A 19,146-nucleotide genomic window follows, 5' to 3' on the forward strand; every position below is an offset into this window, starting at 1 on the left:
GTAGTCTTAATTTGTCTCGAGTAAAAGGTTCTCTCAAAGACAGTTAACGGCACGGGAGATAACAACTCTGACACTCCCCGCTACCGGGACACTGGAAACGGGGATCAATGCTCTAGGACAGAACGAGTTACCATTAAAAGACAAGGAGGAAGGTGTGTCCAGTAGTGATTCATTTAATTGTCTTATCGATCTATCTAAGTTTTATTTTCCAAGCGATACATAGCCGACGGGCAGAGTAGTGAGACTAAGTTGACTAAAGGTCTTCACACTTTAAACTAGATACATCACAGAGGGGAAACACTCAACCACAGGGAAATCATATAGAGACTGGTAGGACTAGTGCTTAATAACAACTCAAGGACCAATTAGTGGTGAAACAAAGAGTCTAGAGGATAAAGGTGGGGTTCACACATCCCAGCTAGAGCTAGACCGTTGAGAGTGACAAGGCAAAAGACCTCTCTACGCGGACAACGTATCGATATAGAAAGGGAGGCAGGGCTACGCGAGCGGTCCTGGTTATACCGAGATAACCTGAAGTATCTATAGTGCCCTGTCCAATCCAGGGAACAGGACGCTAACCACCTCTAGCACCCCACTGCCGGCCAAGGGGCGGGGCTGAAGGTTTCGTATCGCGACAAGCTGTTGTTTATAAATATACATAGAACGCCACCCCTTGTCTTACCAGAGGCCGCTGTTCTATCCTGACGAAAAAGCTTAAAATGTATGTATGTTATTCATGTCGTCGTTCAGCCAACTCTACCATTATGCTTGTTTACACTGAGCTGCGCTGGGGTCGGACAGCATGACTGTGTAGATGGAGACACTTTAGAGCCAGGGGGAGATATGGCCAGATCCTATTTTTGCCACACTAACAATTGAAATAGATGTCTTTAAAAATGGAAGGCAGTTGTGATGAGGCAAGATCAGGTGGTACCATTCTAGCCAAATGAGAGGGCAGATACGTGTGTGAACAACCACAACGGTCCTTGCTATCCTGGATCCTTAGGTTGTCCCTACCCCACTGAAGTTGAAATTTAAAATGGTTAGGGTAGGGTTTAGGGAAGCGACATCCCAAAGACCCTGGATAGCACAAAGAGGCACAACTCCAATATAGAGTATTTCTTTCTCAAAGTTGCCGTGATGTCACGTGTCCTACTTATATCAGTACACTCGTAACAACCTAATAACCTAAGATTTACAAAATGTGTATTCGATCAAATAAGCGTCAAGTAGCAAGTAACCAATTACATTTTTTGTTGACCAATTTCAACACTCTCATTGACGTCCTTGCAAAAACTTCTCGCTTGGTGAGCGCAAAAAAACACCTGCTGGAGAAGACAGATTTTGGGCCGAGTTTGCTTCACCCCTTTCTCTCTGATGTATCTCAATCCAGGGATGAGAAATGCGATGTACTCACAATTGTCACATTATCCCCACTGTTACATCGATTACACAACTGCTAGTTTTTTCAAAAAGCTGCCCTTTTTGTCCTCAGGTAGCAGAAGCATAGAGAATGATAGAAGCATCTAGTCGTCAAAAGGCCATATTAACATGGGCAGCACCAGAGGGCTTCTGCCATTTTATTGTAGTCAACTGGGTGAGACTTCCAACTACATTGACTGATCCCCCCCCTGGTGACCCTGTTGGAATCATGTCCAACAGGATCATCAGGAGGGATCAGCCAATCGTGAAGAAGAAAATTGACTACTTCAAAATGGAGATAGCCTCAATAACGCTGCCCATAGTGTCACAGATGCTATAATGGCACAGATACAAAGATGAGTCCTCTATATATCTCTATGAGCAGAAACGATGTCAGCCATTTTGTAATGGCACTAGAACGTGTGTTGAACAACAAAGGATATTCAGCCAATCAGGCTCCGTGCAGACTTCGTCGTCACGCTATGGAAATGTCAAAATAAAAGTACAGCGTGGTTTTTGGCTTAGTATATGTCAAACTCTCCCAAAACTACGGATGCTCTTCCAGTACAATAATTGCTAATCACATCGACGGCGCTGTAGTGGAGCAGGTCGAGAGCTTCAAGTTCCTCTGTGTCCACATTACTAAGGACCTTTCATGGTATGAATACAGTCATGAAGAGGGAACAACAATGCCTCTCCTCCTCAGGAGGTTGAAACGATTTGGCATGGGCCTTCAGATCCTCAAAAAGTTCCACAACTGCACCAATGACAACATCTTGACTGTCTTACCGACCATAGGACGCTACAGAGGGTAATGCGTAAGGCCCAGTACATCATTGGGGCCGAGCTCTCTGCATCCAGGACCTCTATACCAGGCGTTGTCAGAGGAAGGACCTAAAAGTTGTCAAAGACTCCACTTCTATCTGCTATTGCACGGCTAACAGTACCGGAACCAAAAGGATTCTAAACCGCTTATATCCCCAAGCCATAAGACTGCTTAACAGTTCATCAAATGGCTACCCTGACTATTTGCATTGACCCCATTTTTATTTGCACTGACTCTCTTGCACTGGCTCTATGCACACTCACTGGACTCTACCCTCACACATACTACACTGACACTCCAACACACACATACACCTACATACGCTCACACACACAAAACACACAAGCAAATTGATGCCACACACTCACACACTCAGTGGTACAAAAAGTACCCAATTGTCATATGTGGATAAAAGTAAAGATACCTTAATATAAAAGTATTTGGTTTTAAATATACTTAAGTATCAAAAGTAAGCATAACTGCAAAAATATACTTATGTATCAAAGTATGAATAATTTCTAAAATGCTTCTAAAATGTATGGAGTAAAAAGTACATTGTTCTTGAAAAATGTAGTGAAGTAAAAGTAAAAGTTGTCAAATATATAAATAGTAAAGTACAGATACCCCCCAAAACTACTTATGTGGTACTTTAAATTATTTTTACTTAAGTACTTTACAGCACTACACACACTCACACATAGAAACACTTGCGTCCGGGTTAGGGAGGGCTTGGCCGGTAGGGATAACCTTGTCTCATCGTGCACTAGTGACTCCTGTGGCGGGCCGGGCGTAATGCACGCTAACCAAGGTCGCCAGGTGCACGGTGTTTCCTCCGACACATTGGTGCGGCTGGCTTCCGGGTTGGATGCGCGCTGTGTTAAGAAGCAGTGCGGCTTGGTTGGGTTGTGTTTCAGAGGACGCATGGCTTTTGACCTTTGTCTCTCCCGAGCTCCCAAGTAACTACTAACAAATGGATACCACGAAATTGGGGAGAAAGGGGGATACATTTTTTTTTAATCTCACGCTGGCCACTGTGTATTGATCTACACTGTCATGCTGTCCGACCCTAGTGCAGCTACCTAACTAGGAGAGTAGCTTGCACATTTGTTACTCCTGGTTTGATATTTGATATTATATCCTCTTTTACACTGTTTAAAATCTGTCTGTTTAAACTGCTGTACTTCTTATAATTAAAACAAACTTTTACGTGACAATCTCAAATCTTTTCAATAACGTTTTAATATGAGAGGCCCTCCGTCCTCTTCCTCAAAGCTGGATTATTATTTTTCTGGGGATACATTTATTTTATGGTAGCATTGAATATGAATTAAGGTAGCAGAATATCCTGAAAGGCTTGAATTTATATAATTGTGCAATTATGTTGTTTAGTTTCAGAGATCATTCAACATTTTTGCATTTTCTAGTGTGATGTTGAATGCATTACATATTGCCAACTGTGTGAGCTGGTAGGGGGCAGAAGATAGTGGTGCTTTTGGAGGGCACTTTGAAAGGTGATGACTGGTCAAGAGTTGCGTCACAGTGACCACGAATTCACAGCTATAACATGGCATAATTTTATCTAATGAGTTACGCTAACCTTATGTAATATCAATAAGAGCTGAAGGATGGGAGGAAGGTTGGAAATTGATGTACAGCAGTAATCTGTAAACAGAAATTTGAACACAAACAGATTATTCTTTGTCTGAAAGACAATTGCGCCTCCCCCTAACATACCATGCTGGCTCAGATCATTTCTTTCACATTGTCCATTTCAGCAGATCCTGAAACTATGGTAGATGAGTACCCAGGCTAGCTCAGACACAATACAACTAGATTCAGTCGCAGGTCTATTTTTTTCTTTAGCGGGTGGTCTGGGGGCTGGAACATAATTAAGCAAAAAGGCCCGAGGGGGTGTGGTATATGGATAATATACCACGGCTAAGGGCTGTTCTTATTCACGAAGCAACGCATAGAGCCTGGATACAGCCCTTAGCCATGGTATATTGCCCATATACCACAAACCCCTGAAGTGCCTTTTTGCTATTATAATGTTTTGTCATACCTGTGGTATACCACGGCTGTCAGCCAATCAACATTCAGGGTTCGACCCACCCAGTTTATAATATCAAATCATTTGTCGACTGCAAATTGACTGCAAGAAGCAAACAGATATGTTTGACTAAAACATAATACTTTCAAACATTGCTTATATTTTTATACAATCACGTGTCTCTTTATTATACGTGGGAATAGTAGGGAACAGATTTCTTAAATTAAAATCACTTGGAGCTCATTCCCTTGTGTCCAACAAAAATAGAAAATATGCACATTCGCAAAGTATTCCGACCACTTGACTTTTTCGACATTTTGTTAGATTGTGGCCTTATTCTAAAATTGATAAAATAGTTTTTCTCCCCTCATCAATCTAGACACAATACCCCATGATGACAAAGCAAAAACTAGGTTTTTAGAAATGTTTGCAAATGTATTAAAATTAAACTGAAAAAATCCCATTTACATAGGTATTCAGACCCTTTACGCAGTACTTTGTTGAAGCACCTTTGGCAGCAATTACAGCCTTGAGTCTTCTTGGGTATGAAAAATAAGCTTGACACACCTGTATTTGGGGAGTTTCTCCCATTCTTCTCTGCAGATCCTCTCACATGCTGTCAGGTTGGAGGGGGAGCGTTGCTGCACAGCTATTTTAAGGTCTCTACAGAGATGTTCGATCAGATTCAAATTTGAGCTTTGGCTGGGCCACTCAAGGACATTTAGAGACTTGTCCTGAAGCCACTCCTGAGTTGTCTTGGCTGTGTGCTTAGGGTTGTTGTCCTGTTGGAAGGTGAACCTTCACCCCAGTCTGAGGAACACGTTTTGTTCAAGGATCTCTCTGTACTTTGCTTTACTCTGTTCACCTTTGCCTCGATCCTGACAAGTTTCCCAGTCCCTGCCACTTAAAAACGTCCCCACATCGTGATCAACACCGTGCTTCACCGTAGGGATGGTGCCAGGTTTCCTCCAGACGTTCCTACAGCATGTTCTGAGTTCAATCTTGCTTTTATCAGACCAGAGAATCTTGTTTCTCATGGTCTGAGAGTCTTTAGGTGCTTTTGGCAACCTCCAAGCAGGCTGTCATGTACCTTTTACTGAGGAGTGGCTTCCGTCAGTAAAGGCCTGATTGATGGACTGCTGCAGAGATGGTTGTCCTTCTGGAAGTTTCTCCCATCTCCACAGAGGAACACTGGAGCTCTGTCAGAGTGGCCATCGGTTTCTTGGTCACCTACCTGACCAAGGGCCTTCTCCCTCGATTGCTCAGTTTGACCAGCTCTAGGAAGAGTCTTTGGTGGTTCCAAACTTCTTCCATTTTGGGGACCTTCAATGTTGCAGAAATGTTTTGGTACCCTTCCCCAGATCTGTGCCTCAACACAACCCCCTGAGCTCTCCAGACAATTCCTTCGACCTCATGGCTTTGTTTTTGCTCTGATATGCACTACCAATTTAGGGACTTTTATATAAACAGGTGTCTGCCTTTTCAAATCATGTCCAATCAATTCATTTACCACAGGTAGACTCCAAACAAGTGGTAGAAACATCAAGGATGATCAATGGGAAACAGGATGCACCTGAGCTCAATTTCGAGTCTCATATCAAACGATCTGACTCCTCATGTAAATAAGGTATCTGTTTTTTATTTTCGCTTTGTCAATATGGGGTTTTGTGTGTTACAGTCTTATCCCATCACTATAGTTCTCATACAAACTCGGGAGAGGCGAAGGTCGAGAGTCATGCGTCCTCTGAAACACAACCCAGCCAAGCCGCAATGCTTCTTGACACAATGCACGCTTAACCCGGAAGCCAGCCGCACCAATGTGTCGGAGGAAACACCGTACACCTGGCAACCGTGTCAGCGGGCACTGCGCCCGGCCTGCCACAGGAGTTACTAGTGCGCAATGGAACAAGAACATCCCTGCCGCCCAAACCCTCCCCTAACGCTGGGCCAATTGTGCGCCACTCCATGGGTCTCCTGGTCGGGGCTGGCTGAGACAGAGCCTGGACTCAAACCAGGATCTCTAGTGGCACAGCTAGCACTGTGATGCCTTAGATGACTGATTCACTCAGAAGTCTTGTGTGTAGATCTAAGGGGGGCAGGGTAGCCTAGTGGTTAGAGCGTTGGACTAGTAACCGGAAGGTTGCAAGTTCAAATCCCCGAGCTGACAAGGTACAAATCTGTCGTTCTGCCCCTGAACAGGCAGTTAACCCACTGTTCCTAGGCCGTCATTGAAAATAAGAATTTGTTCTTAACTGACTTGCCTAGTTAAATAAAGGTAAAATAAATAAATAAAAAATCTCTGAGGAGTTTTTTTATTTAATCAATTTTAGAACAAGGTTGTAACGTAACAAAATGTAGAAAAAGTAAAAGGTCTGAATACTTTCCTAATGCACTTTATATATATACAGTGGGGAGAACAAGTATTTGATACACTGCTGATTTGGCAGGTTTTCCTACTTACAAAGCATGTAGAGGTCTAAGTTTTATCATAGGTACACTTCAACTGTGAGAGACGGAATCTAAAACAAAAATCCAGAAAATCACATCGTATGATTTTTAAGTAATTAATTTGCATTTTATTGCATGACACAAGTATTTGATACATCAGAAAAGCAGAACTTAATATTTTGTACAGAAACCTTTGTTTGCAATTACAGAGATCATACGTTTCCTGTAGTTCTTCACCAGGTTTGCACACACTGCAGCAGGGATTTTGGCCCACTCCTCCATACAGACCTTCTCCAGATCCTTCAGGTTTCGGGGCTGTCGCTGGGCAATACGGACTTTCAGCTCCCTCCAAAGATGTCCTATTGGGTTCAGGCCTGGAGACTGGCTAGGCCACTCCAGGACCTGGAGATGCTTCTTACGGAGCCACTCCTTAGTTGCCCTGGCTGTGTGTTTTGGGTCGTTGTCATGCTAGAAAACCCAGCCACGACCCATCTTCAATGCTCTTACTGAGGGAAGGAGGTTGTTGGCCAAGATGTTGCGATACATGGCCCCATCCATCCTCCCCTCAATACGGTGCAGTCATCCTGTCCCCTTTGCAGAAAAGCATCCCCAAAGAATGATGATCCACCTCCATGCTTCACGGTTGGGATGGTGTCTTAGGGTTGTACTCATCCTTCTTCCTCCAAACACGGCGAGTGGAGTTTAGACCAAAAAGCTCTATTTTTGTCTCATCAGACCACATGACCTTCTCCCATTCCTCCTCTGGATCATCCCGATGGTCATTAGCAAACTTCAGACGGGCCTGGACATGCGCTGGCTTGAGCATGGGGACCTTGCGTACGCTGCAGGATTTTAATCCATGACGGCGTAGTGTGTTACTAATGGTTTACTTTGAGACTGTGGTCCCAGCTCTCTTCAGGTCATTGACCAGGTCCTGCTGTGTAGTTCTGGGCTGATCCCTCACCTTCCTCATGATCATTGATGCCCCACGAGGTGAGATCTTGCATGGAGCCCCAGACCGAGGGTGATTGACCGTCATCTTGAACTTCTTCCATTTTCTAATAATTGCTTCAACATTTGTTGCCTTCTCACCAAGCTGCTTGCCTATTGTCCTGTAGCCCATCCCAGCCTTGTGCAGGTCTACAATTTTATCCCTGATGTCCTTACACAGCTCTCTGGTCTTGGCCATTGTGGAGAGGTTGGAGTCTGTTTGATTGAGTGTGTGGACAGTTGTCTTTTATACAGGTAACGAGTTCAAACAGGTGCAGTTAATACAGGTAATGAGTGGAGAACAGGAGGGATTCTTAAAGAAAAACTAACAGGTCTGTGAGAGCCGTAATTCTTACTGGTTGGTAGGTGATCAAATACTTATGTCATGCAATAAAATGCAAATTAATTACTTAAAAAGTCATACAATGTGATTTGTTTTAGATTCCGTCTCTCACAGTTGAAGTGTACCTATGATAAAAAATAATAGACTTCTACATGCTTTGTAAGTAGGAAAACCTGCAAAATCGGCAGTGTATCAAATACTTGTTTTCCCCACTGTATATATTTTTTTGCTCAGAAGACTTGGGGGGCCAAATTAAACCACCCAAATTCGGCCCGCAGACAGTTGAGGAACCCTGCAGTACAGCTTGGCTTGACATGACTCGGTTATGAATGAACCAATATAGTTGAGTCGGTTGTTCCATTTCTATTCAATAGAAAATATAGCCCTTTAATATGGGTCTCCCAAGTGGCGCAGCGGTCTACGGCACTGCATCTCAGTGCTAGAGGTGTCACTACAGACCCTGGTTCAACTCCAGGCTGTATCACAACCGGATGCGATTGGGAGTCCCATAGGGATTTGGCCGGGGTAGGCCGTCATTGTAAATAGGAATTTGTTCTTAACTGACATGCCTAGTTAAATAAACAAATAAATATAACTATCATGACAAATCTGATGTCATCATGACACAAAGCACCCTGAGAGATTGCATGAGTTTGGAACATTAGTTTTTGATGGGATTTTTTGGCAGAGTGAATTACTCTCACTACAGTTGTGTTGAAACATTTTGTCTTCTACCTGAATACTTAAAATTCAAGAGGGCAGCAATTGCCATGGTAACTGCCTCATTAAGGAAGCCTCTTCAAAAATGGAGAGGGAGATGGAGAGACAATCAGCCCGTTGTAATGGAGGAAAGGAGGAAAGGAGCACACTCAACCCACACTAGCTCGCTCCTGGCCAGTCTCTGAGCAGGAGGAGAGGTCTCATTCCTTAGAACTGTATAACTACACTCTATACTTTGTGGATGTTTCTGTAAGGAAACTACAGGAATTCCTAGTCCTTTCCAGACCGTATCAAGGATTTCAGCTTAGAGTAAACCAAGTGAACTGTGTGTCTGTGAGAGATAGAGAGAGAGAAATACACACTCACCTCATCCAGACAACGTTCATACTGCTTCCTCTGGTTATCGTTCTCCATCGTCAAGGCAGAGTTCTCCACCTGTAATAGCAAACACCTCCAGATAAACTGAATATGTACACAAAAAACACCTTCACATGTGTCCATATTCTAAATATAAATCTGTGAACAATTCCAGTCTTCCAGATAAAGATACCACGTGTATACAACGTATACACATTGTCTCTTGACTGAGCTGAAGGTAACCCCGGTGCTTCTTAACATGGTCATGCCATGAGATTTTACTTCTAACCAAATGAATTAGAGCAAGCCTTTCATCTCATTAACTGTCCATCACATTAACTGTCCATAACATATACTGACCAGAGTTACATGCCCGTAACTTAGACATTCATGTGAATCTGTGTTGAGGTTAAAGGTTATTGTAAAGCACCCTTATCTCAGTGTTCCTGCTATTGAATCTGACTACTCAGATGTGTAATTCCTCCAGCTCATCTCTATTAAAACATGCCAGCGTCGTCTGGGTTAGGGGAGGGTTTGTTCTTGTCCCATCTCGCTCTAGTGACTCCTGTGGCGGGCCCGTGCGCAATGCACGCTGACACGGTCTCCAGGTGTACGGTGTTTCCTCTGACACATTGGTGCGGCTGGGCTTCCAGGTTAAGCGGGCATGGAGTCAAAAAAACAGTGCTGCTCGGCTGGGTTCTGTTTCGGAGGACGCACGGCTCTCGACCTTCACCTCTCCCGAGTCCGTACGGGAGTTGCAGCGATGGAACAAGATTGCAACTACCAATTGGATACCAAGAAATTGTGGTAAAAAAATTTAAATAATAGGAAAGACAAAGAAAAGAAGAGAGCGATTTTTAAATAACCGTTGACAGAATGCTGTAAGTTCAAACGGCTCATTGCTGGCTTTTGGCTGGTGATCCAGGTTGTTTAGTTCTCCAGGTGTGTTCATATGACCTACTGTGTGGAGTTATTGCCTAGCACTGGTTCTGGAATGGTGAACGTCTGAGCAACACTCATTTAAAAAGAGTGGCAATATAAATCACAACAGTGCAGAAGGCAAAGTGCTTCTGAGGAGAAAGAGATCGTAGGACACTGATAGATCATAGGACACTGATTCAGAGGTGTTAGGTTAAATGCGGATGACACATTTCATTTGAATGCAATCAGTTGTGCAACTGACTAGGTACCCCTTTCCCTTCACTTTGAGTAAAAAAGGCCAACGAAGTCATAGAGCCTATAAGACTATCCCATTTAAAGGTCACGGAAATCCAAGTTATGAGCTTGAACTTTACGAGGTGCCTTATAAGATATGGGCTGGATGGGGCCTCAATCTGCTATTGATGTAATATCACTTCACCTTTCCAAATGAGTCTTATTGATTTACAAGCTGTACTCATTTGCCGATCATTCCACTACTTTCTGGCGTTATCCAGGCCTTCCATTTTGATTGACATGCAGTTAACACAGTTTCAACCCAGATATCTGTCTCACTCCTCAGCAAGCAAATGTGAAACAAATTACTTTTTGGTTGAGGTTGTGAAGAGAATCATATGAGAGGCTTCTCCAGACAGTGAGCACAGTGGGCTGGATCTGTGTTCATTTGTTTATTGACTCACTTTCATATGCAGCAAATTGTTCATTGCATATTACACATGCTCTCAAGTGTGCCTTCACGGCTGGAAAACTAGGAAAGTAGTTTGAAATTAAATGGAAAAACATGTCAGGTCAATGAGTTTCAGTCTAAAAGTGTAATTACATGTAGAATTTAAAGGGATAGCATCCACCATGAAAATATGAGTCTTAAAGTCTGAAAATATCCAATAGGGTCTACAGAGGCAGACAAGTTAATCAATGTAATTCAAGAAGCCAGTTTATCTAATGGCATTACTAAAAAAGTCAAGGTCATGATTGCATGCTAAATGGAATTTGGATATCGTCCTCCTGAGATGTCCTCAATTCCAGATGAATTTCATTATAATAAAATTAAAACTATGAATGCTATTGCTGAGTTAGATGACAATGTTTGCATTAATCCAGTCTAATTCATTGATGGATATAATAGTTCATTACTCCTGCTGATCCCTTGATCATCAATATATCTGATTGGGGTATAGACCTAAATCACAGTCACACGGGGTGAGGCACATTTATGAAATCCTTTCTGTATGAACTGGTAAAGCAAAGGTAGACACATTTTTTTATTTTTTTTATCGTACTATTTATCCTAAAAGTACGTGTTTTATGTAGTGCATGAATCTCTATCTTTTCCTGGTTCAAAAAAAGACTGGTAAGTTTGCATTAGTCAGAGCATCACTATTCCACATGAATGTATTTCAGGAAAAAAACAGATCACTATTGCTGATCTGGGGTCTGCAGACAGATGGTAAGTTCTATTAGCTTTCTGTAGAGCAGGTGTGATTGAGGAATACTATCACAGGATCATGTGCATGGAATCATTTCTGGGTAACAATTAAGTGCCATACTGTGATTGTTCTCAATTAAAATTGTCATAAATAATTTAAAAAACATCTTATCAAAGAGCAATTTCTCAAGCAATTTTGCTAAGACTGTCTGGGAGTGTTTTCAGGTTTGGAACTCACTTTCTTATTGGTCTATTAGCCAATTTACTGCCTGGTGATGACACCAGGCAGGCCAAAACTCCATCACACCACAACAGGCTTAAATTTCATGCACTCTTTTCAAACAGCTCTTACACTAAGAGGGCATTATCATGATTTTTTTAATTTCAAAGAATTATTCCAACTTTAGTGTTTTTGACTGTACTGGGCCTTCAACTACCTTGTCAGTGATTGAATTATCACACACAGGATATGACTAAGTACTGTCAAGTCAGACCCAGTCTTCTCTGCGTGAATCAGGGCCGGATTACCGAACAGGTGCGCAGGGACCCCGGTAGTCTGGGTTCCAGGTCCCCAAATGTACCTTTTTCTCAGGACTTTTTACATATAAATTACTTAAAAATGGACAGAATAAAGTAGAAAATAATAATAGTCATCGTATTTTTTCACCAAGCTTCTGTCTGCTTTAACCTGGAACAATGGAATCAGCCATGATTGACGGTCTAAGGAATGATACCTGGCAGCTAAAACAGACAGAATTAATGTGTATAGTTTTCAGTGTTTCTATCCGCTTTAGTACAATGCCCGATGCAATATCGTATCCTGATACAATTCTGAAGAATTTAAAAAGTTATCTTTGTGGGCCATATTCAGACTAAAGATACAAGCAGGGGCAGGCGTTTGCTCCAGCCAAGCAGTAACACACCTAATTCAACTAACCATAGCAGGACCAATTGGCCTTGATTTACAGAATCAAGTGTTTCTGCTTGGTGGGAGAGAAAGCCTCCAAGATTGTCCGTCCCTGACCTACATACAAGTAACATCATTGTGACTGGCACTGTATTTACTTTTCATTTATGCTTAATCATGATCTTAATGATATAATACAAATGAAGCATGTGCCAATGTGAGTGAGCTTCAAATTCTTGACCAACTTCGATTATAACCAAGTACAGTGCCTTGCGAAAGTATTCGGCCCCCTTGAACTTTGCGACCTTTTGACAAATTTCAGGCTTCAAACATAAAGATATAAAACTGTATTTTTTTGTGAAGAATCAACAACAAGTGGGACACAATCATGAAGTGGAACGACATTTATTGGATATTTCAAACTTTTTTAACAAATCAAAAACTGAAAAATTGGGTGTTCAAAATTATTCAGCCCCCTTAAGTTAATACTTTGTAGCGCCACCTTTTGCTGCGATTACAGCTGTAAGTCGCTTGGGGTATGTCTCTATCAGTTTTGCACATCGAGAGACTGAAATTTTTTCCCATTCCTCCTTGCAAAACAGCTCGAGCTCAGTGAGGTTGGATGGAGAGCATTTGTGAACAGCAGTTTTCAGTTCTTTCCACAGATTCTCGATTGGATTCAGGTCTGGACTTTGACTTGGCCATTCTAACACCTGGATATGTTTATTTTTGAACCATTCCATTGTAGATTTTGCTTTATGTTTTGGATCATTGTCTTGTTGGAAGACAAATCTCCGTCCCAGTCTCAGGTCTTTTGCAGACTCCATCAGGTTTTCATCCAGAATGGTCCTGTATTTGGCTCCATCCATCTTCCCATCAATTTTAACCATCTTCCCTGTCCCTGCTGAAGAAAAGCAGGCCCAAACCATGATGCTGCCACCACCATGTTTGACAGTGGGCATGGTGTGTTCAGGGTGATGAGCTGTGTTGCTTTTACGCCAAACATAACGTTTTGCATTGTTGCCAAAAAGTTCAATTTTGGTTTCATCTGACCAGAGCACCTTCTTCCACATGTTTGGTGTGTCTCCCAGGTGGCTTGTGGCAAACTTTAAACAACACTTTTTATGGATATCTTTAAGAAATGGCTTTCTTCTTGCCACTCTTCCATAAAGGCCAGATTTGTGCAATATACGACTGATTGTTGTCCTATGGACAGAGTCTCCCACCTCAGCTGTAGATCTCTGCAGTTCATCCAGAGTGATCATGGGCCTCTTGGCTGCATCTCTGATCAGTCTTCTCCTTGTATGAGCTGAAAGTTTAGAGGGACGGCCAGGTCTTGGTAGATTTGCAGTGGTCTGATACTCCTTCCATTTCAATATTATCGCTTGCACAGTGCTCCTTGGGATGTTTAAAGCTTGGGAAATCTTTTTGTATCCAAATCCGGCTTTAAACTTCTTCACAACAGTATCTCGGACCTGCCTGGTGTGTTCCTTGTTCTTCATGATGCTCTCTGCGCTTTTAACGGACCTCTGAGACTATCACAGTGCAGGTGCATTTATACGGAGACTTGATTACACACAGGTGGATTGTATTTATCATCATTAGTCATTTAGGTCAACATTGGATCATTCAGAGATCCTCACTGAACTTCTGGAGAGAGTTTGCTGCACTGAAAGTAAAGGGGCTGAATAATTTTGCACGCCCAATTTTTCAGTTTTTGATTTGTTAAAAAAGTTTGAAATATCCAATAAATGTCGTTCCACTTCATGATTGTGTCCCACTTGTTGTTGATTCTTCACAAAAAAATACAGTTTTATATCTTTATGTTTGAAGCCTGAAATGTGGCAAAAGGTCGCAAAGTTCAAGGGGGCCGAATACTTTCGCAAGGCACTGTATATGGTATTACAGCAAAAAAATAAACCATGGTAAATCACCCTCTGAAGTAATAATTATCCATAATTGAGGATGGAGAGAGGTACTAAGTGGAGAAGAGACCCTACCGTGCCTGAGCTTACCTCCAGGGCCCGTAGTCGCTCTAGAAGGGGCTTGGCCTCGTGGGAGTCCTCCTCATGTCCCCTACTGCTGCATCCTGGAGAGTTGGGCCTCCTATCTATCAAAGGGGGTGTTGGGCCTTCCAGACTGTTCTGCTGTTTCCACATCTCCTCCAGGAGTTTGTTCTAAACCATTGAAAGAGAGGTTGGAGAGAAACACAGAACTGTTGAAACAGTTGCATTGCCTATTGGAACTAACGGGGTATGTGCCTCGTCAATTTTCTCCAACCTACAAGATACACAGTATTAATGGAAAGATCTTGAATTTGGCCATCATTTGTGGATTTTATTTAATCATGTACAGTAGGTGAACAGCTATTCTGTATTAGACTTCCAATTCATTGTATTTTGACTCCTTCCAAGAAAATCAATCACAGGATATGTTTGATGTTATATTTATATTCTGTAGCTGCCTCTTCACAATTATAGTTAGTTTGATAGCCACCACTAATACTGTAGGTTACTTCTTATTTTTCTGGCTGCTCATTTGACTGGTTTTCCACCTGAACTCATATGGGTGTCTTTGGTTGACCTCCCAATATTTATTGATTGAACCATAGAGATAATTCATCCCAATTTTTCTAACATTATGAAAAATGGGACCCCAGATGTTACAAAAACATCAACATTTACGAAGATCTCCTTCCTTGCATCAATCCATGAAGTCTTGTGAACTGCTGTTTAAAAATGCATTGTGAATTATGAGACTTATTTGCATTTGTAATACGCTTCGTTGGTTTTTATGTCAAGCACCTTGACCCTCGCTACCTACACCAATCAATTGCATCTCACAAGTGCTAAAGGTGAGGACTAATCGAAAAGATAGAGGCGTGTGGGTGCATAGTGTGCCGTCTAGTCTTCAAAACGTCATGGCCTCAAATCGATTTAGAGTTCATCACATTGCAACTTTCTCAGAACCAAGCAACCATCCAGTAGACAATTAGTAAGGCCTCCAGGCAAGCATAGTTGGCTCATAATGACTTGCAGTGTAGTAATGAAATGCAGTGTAGTCCTGTGTGGTTCAGTTGGTAGGGCATGGTGCTTGCACCGGCAGGGTGGTGGGTTCGTTTCCCACAGGGGAACCGTATGAAAAAGTATAACAATGCTTGCATTCAGTACTGTAAGTTGCTCTGCATAAGAGTGTCTGCTAAAATGTATAATGTCAATGTTTTACATAATCGTGCACTATAATGGAACCATTTTCTCATTAATCCTGATTAAGAATATGTTACAGGTACTTAAAACCTGAATATTTGCTGGAGACCTCACATTGGGTTAATCTTACACAAATGTGTAAGATGTCACCGCATTGTATTTTAATGAACCTGGCCTTTTGAACCAGCACTCCCCAGCTATTTAACTTATTTGGGACTGTGGTTAGCATACTCACCTTGGGGCCAGGTGACCAAGGTTCAAATACCACCAGTGGTGGTACTTACTCCTGGTGGTAGCTGCATTCGTGTCAGAATGTATGACAGGCCTAAGATGCTGTATGACAGTCGTCAGGAGATTTGATAGCATCTAACCTAAGGGTTGCCACTCTTCCCTCTATCTCTTCTGAATGCCCTATCACCATGCTACTGTGTACAGTACAACATTTCAGGGGATTGCCAATGATTGGACATATATTTTTTATGGATTGTTCACAGCCTTTAATCTAACACTGTTTATAAAGGAACCTGTAGGATGATTTATCAAGGGTTGCATACTTGCATAATAAAATATTTTGTTTATTTAATCAAATAAACAGAAATCAAGTAAGAACAAATATGGTCAATGTTCTACCTTGTAGGCTTTCATAAGGTCCAGTGGATCCACGCTGGGGCCCTCCAGTGTGTCCTGGTTCTGTAGCAGGCTCCTCACAGTCTCCTCCATACTGCAGCAACACAGAGCATTGGGACCAATCAGAACATAGACCATGCAATAAACAAGCCTGGAAGGCATGCAACAGAAAATGGTTAGTTCATCCGTTTCAGTCAGTTTTCATTCTGTTTGGTGCCTAATGAACACAATCCAGGTTCCAATATAGGAGCAATAGGCTAGTTCAGGTATTTTTCTGGATCAAAAAGGGGATTAGGTGGTGGGCATGGCAGGGGGTGTGGCAATGGGAGCGATCGACCCGTCAACGAGACTGAATTTCTCTGAATTGCTGAGCACTTGTTGGTTTCTTTTCCTTCACTCTGCGGTCTAACCCAAACCATCTTGGGTTGAGGTCGGGTGAATGTGGATGCCAGGTCATCTGATGCAGCACTCCATCACTCTCCTTCTTGGTCAAATAGCCCTTACACAGCCTGGAGGTGTTTTTTGGGTCATTGTCCTGTTGAAAAACAAATGATAGTCCCACTAAGCGCAAACCAGGTGGGATGGTGTATCGCTGCAGAATGCTGTGGTAGCCATTCTGGTTAAGTGTGCCTTGAATTCTAAATAAATCACAGACGGTGTCACCAGCAAAGCACGCCCACACATCACACCTCCATGCTTCACGGTGGGAACCACACATGCAGAGATAATCAGTTCACCTACTCTGCATCTCACAAAGACAAGGCAGTTGGAACAAAAAATCTCAAATTTGGACTCATGAGACGAAAGGTCAGATTTCCACCAGTCTAATGTCCATTGCTTGTGTTTCTTGGCACAAGCAAGTCATCTATTCATATTGGTGTCCTTTAGTAGTGGTTTCTTTGCAGCAATTTGACCATGAAGGCCTGATCTTAAGCAGTCTCCTCTGAACAGTTGATGTGTCTGTTACTTGAACTCGGTGAAGTATTTATTTGGGCTGTAATCTGAGGTGCAGTTAACTCTAATGAACGTATTCTCTGCAGCAGAGGTAGCTCTGGATCTTCCTTCCCTGTGGCGGTCCTCATGAGAGCCAGTTTTATAATAGCGCTTGATGATTTTTGCGACTGCACTTGAAGAAACGTTCAATGTTCTTGAAATGTTCCGCATTGACTGACCTGTCTTACGGTAATAATTGTGTTTCTCTTTGCTTATTTGAGCTGTTCTTGCCATAATTTGGACTTGGATTTTTACCAAATAGGGCTATCTTCTGTATACCAGCCCTACATTGTCACAACACAACTGATTGGCTGAAACGCATTCAGAAGGAAAGAAATTACACAAATTAACTTTTAAGAAGGCACACTTGTTAATTGAAATGCATTCCAGGTGACTACCTCATGAAGCTGGTTGGGAGAATGACTACTTTGAAAAATCTAAAATCTCAAATGTATTTTGATTTGTTTAACCCTTTTTTGGTTACTACATGATTCCATATGTGTTATTTCATAGCTTGATGTCTTCACTATTATTCTACAATGTAGAAAATATAAATAAAATAAAGGAAGACTATTGATGAGTAGGTGTGTCCAAACTTTTGACTGGTACTGTATATATATAATTTATTTGTATTTACACTACCAATCAAAAGTAGGTCGCTTAGAAATGTCCTTGTTTTTTAAAGAAAAGCACATTTTTTGTCCATTAAAATAAAATTGATCATAAATACAGTGTTGTAAATTACTATTGCAGCTGGAAACGGCACATTTTTTATGGAATATCTACGTAGGCGTACAGAGGCCCATTATCAGCAACAATCACTCTTGTGTTCAATGGGACGTTGTTTTAGCAAATCCAAGTTTATCATTTTAAAAAGCTAATCGATAATTTAGAAAACTCTTTTGCAATTATGTTAGCACAACTGAAAACTGTAGTCCTGACTAAAGAAGCAATAAAACTGTCCTTCTTTAGACTAGTTGAGTATCTGGAGCATCAGCATGTGTGGGTTCATTACAGGCTCAAAATGTCCAGAAACAAAGAACTTTCGTCTGAAACGCATCAGTCTATTCATGTTCTGAGAAATTAAGGCTATTCCATGTGAGAAATTGCCAAGAAACTGAAGATCTTGTACAACACTGTATACTACTCCCTTCACAGAACAGCACAAACTGGCTCTAACCAGAATAGAAAGAGGAGTGGGAGGCCCTGGTGCACAACTGAGCAAGAGGACATTAGAGCCAGTTGCAAGAGTACATTAGAGCGTCTAGTTTGAGAAACAGACACCTCACAAGTCCTCACAAAGTAAGATGGGCAAAAGAACACAGACACTGGACAGAGGAAGATCGGGAAAAAGTGTTATGGACAGAAAAATCTAAGTTTGAGGTGTTCGGATCACAAAGAAGAACATTCGTGCTGGAGCAGTGCTTGACGCCATCTGTCAAGCATGTTGGAGCCAATGTGATGGTCTGGAGGGGTTTTGGTGGTGGTAAAGTGGGAGATTTGAACAGGGTAAAAGGGATTTTGAAGAAGAGAGGCTATCATTCCATTTTGCAATGCCATGCCATACACTGTGGATGGCGCTTAATTGAAGCCAATTTCCTCCTACAACAGCACAAGGACCCAAAGCACAGCTCCAAACAGTGCAAGAACTATTTAGGGAAGAAGCCGTCAGCTGGCCAGCACAGTCACCGGATCTCAACCCTATTGAGCTGTTGTGGGAGCAGCTTGACAGTATGGTACATAAGAAGTGCACATCAAGCAAATCCAATTTGTGGGAGGTGCTTCAGGAAGCATGGGGTGAAACCTCTTCAGATTATCTCAACAAATTGACAACTAGAATGCCAAAGGCCTGCAAGGCTGGAATTGCTGCAAATTGAGGATTATTTGAGTAA

At 42.1% G+C, this 19,146-nt stretch overlaps 1 protein-coding gene across 1 annotated transcript in view; it reads right to left on the minus strand.

Moving 5' to 3' along the window:
* Positions 1-19,146, minus strand: part of LOC139380380 (nck-associated protein 5-like) — an 85,213-nt gene that overhangs the window by 43,456 nt on the left and 22,611 nt on the right. Inside the window, exons 2-4 of the mRNA XM_071123010.1 lie at positions 16,265-16,355; positions 14,444-14,605; positions 9,166-9,234 (exon numbers count right to left, since the gene is read on the minus strand). Of these exons, the coding sequence (XP_070979111.1) occupies positions 9,166-9,234; positions 14,444-14,605; positions 16,265-16,355 (322 nt within the window). The remainder of the gene's footprint in view (positions 1-9,165; positions 9,235-14,443; positions 14,606-16,264; positions 16,356-19,146) is intronic.

The sequence above is a fragment of the Oncorhynchus clarkii genome, chromosome 22 (genome assembly GCF_045791955.1).
Source record: "Oncorhynchus clarkii lewisi isolate Uvic-CL-2024 chromosome 22, UVic_Ocla_1.0, whole genome shotgun sequence".
Taxonomy (NCBI): Eukaryota; Metazoa; Chordata; class Actinopteri; order Salmoniformes; family Salmonidae; genus Oncorhynchus; species Oncorhynchus clarkii.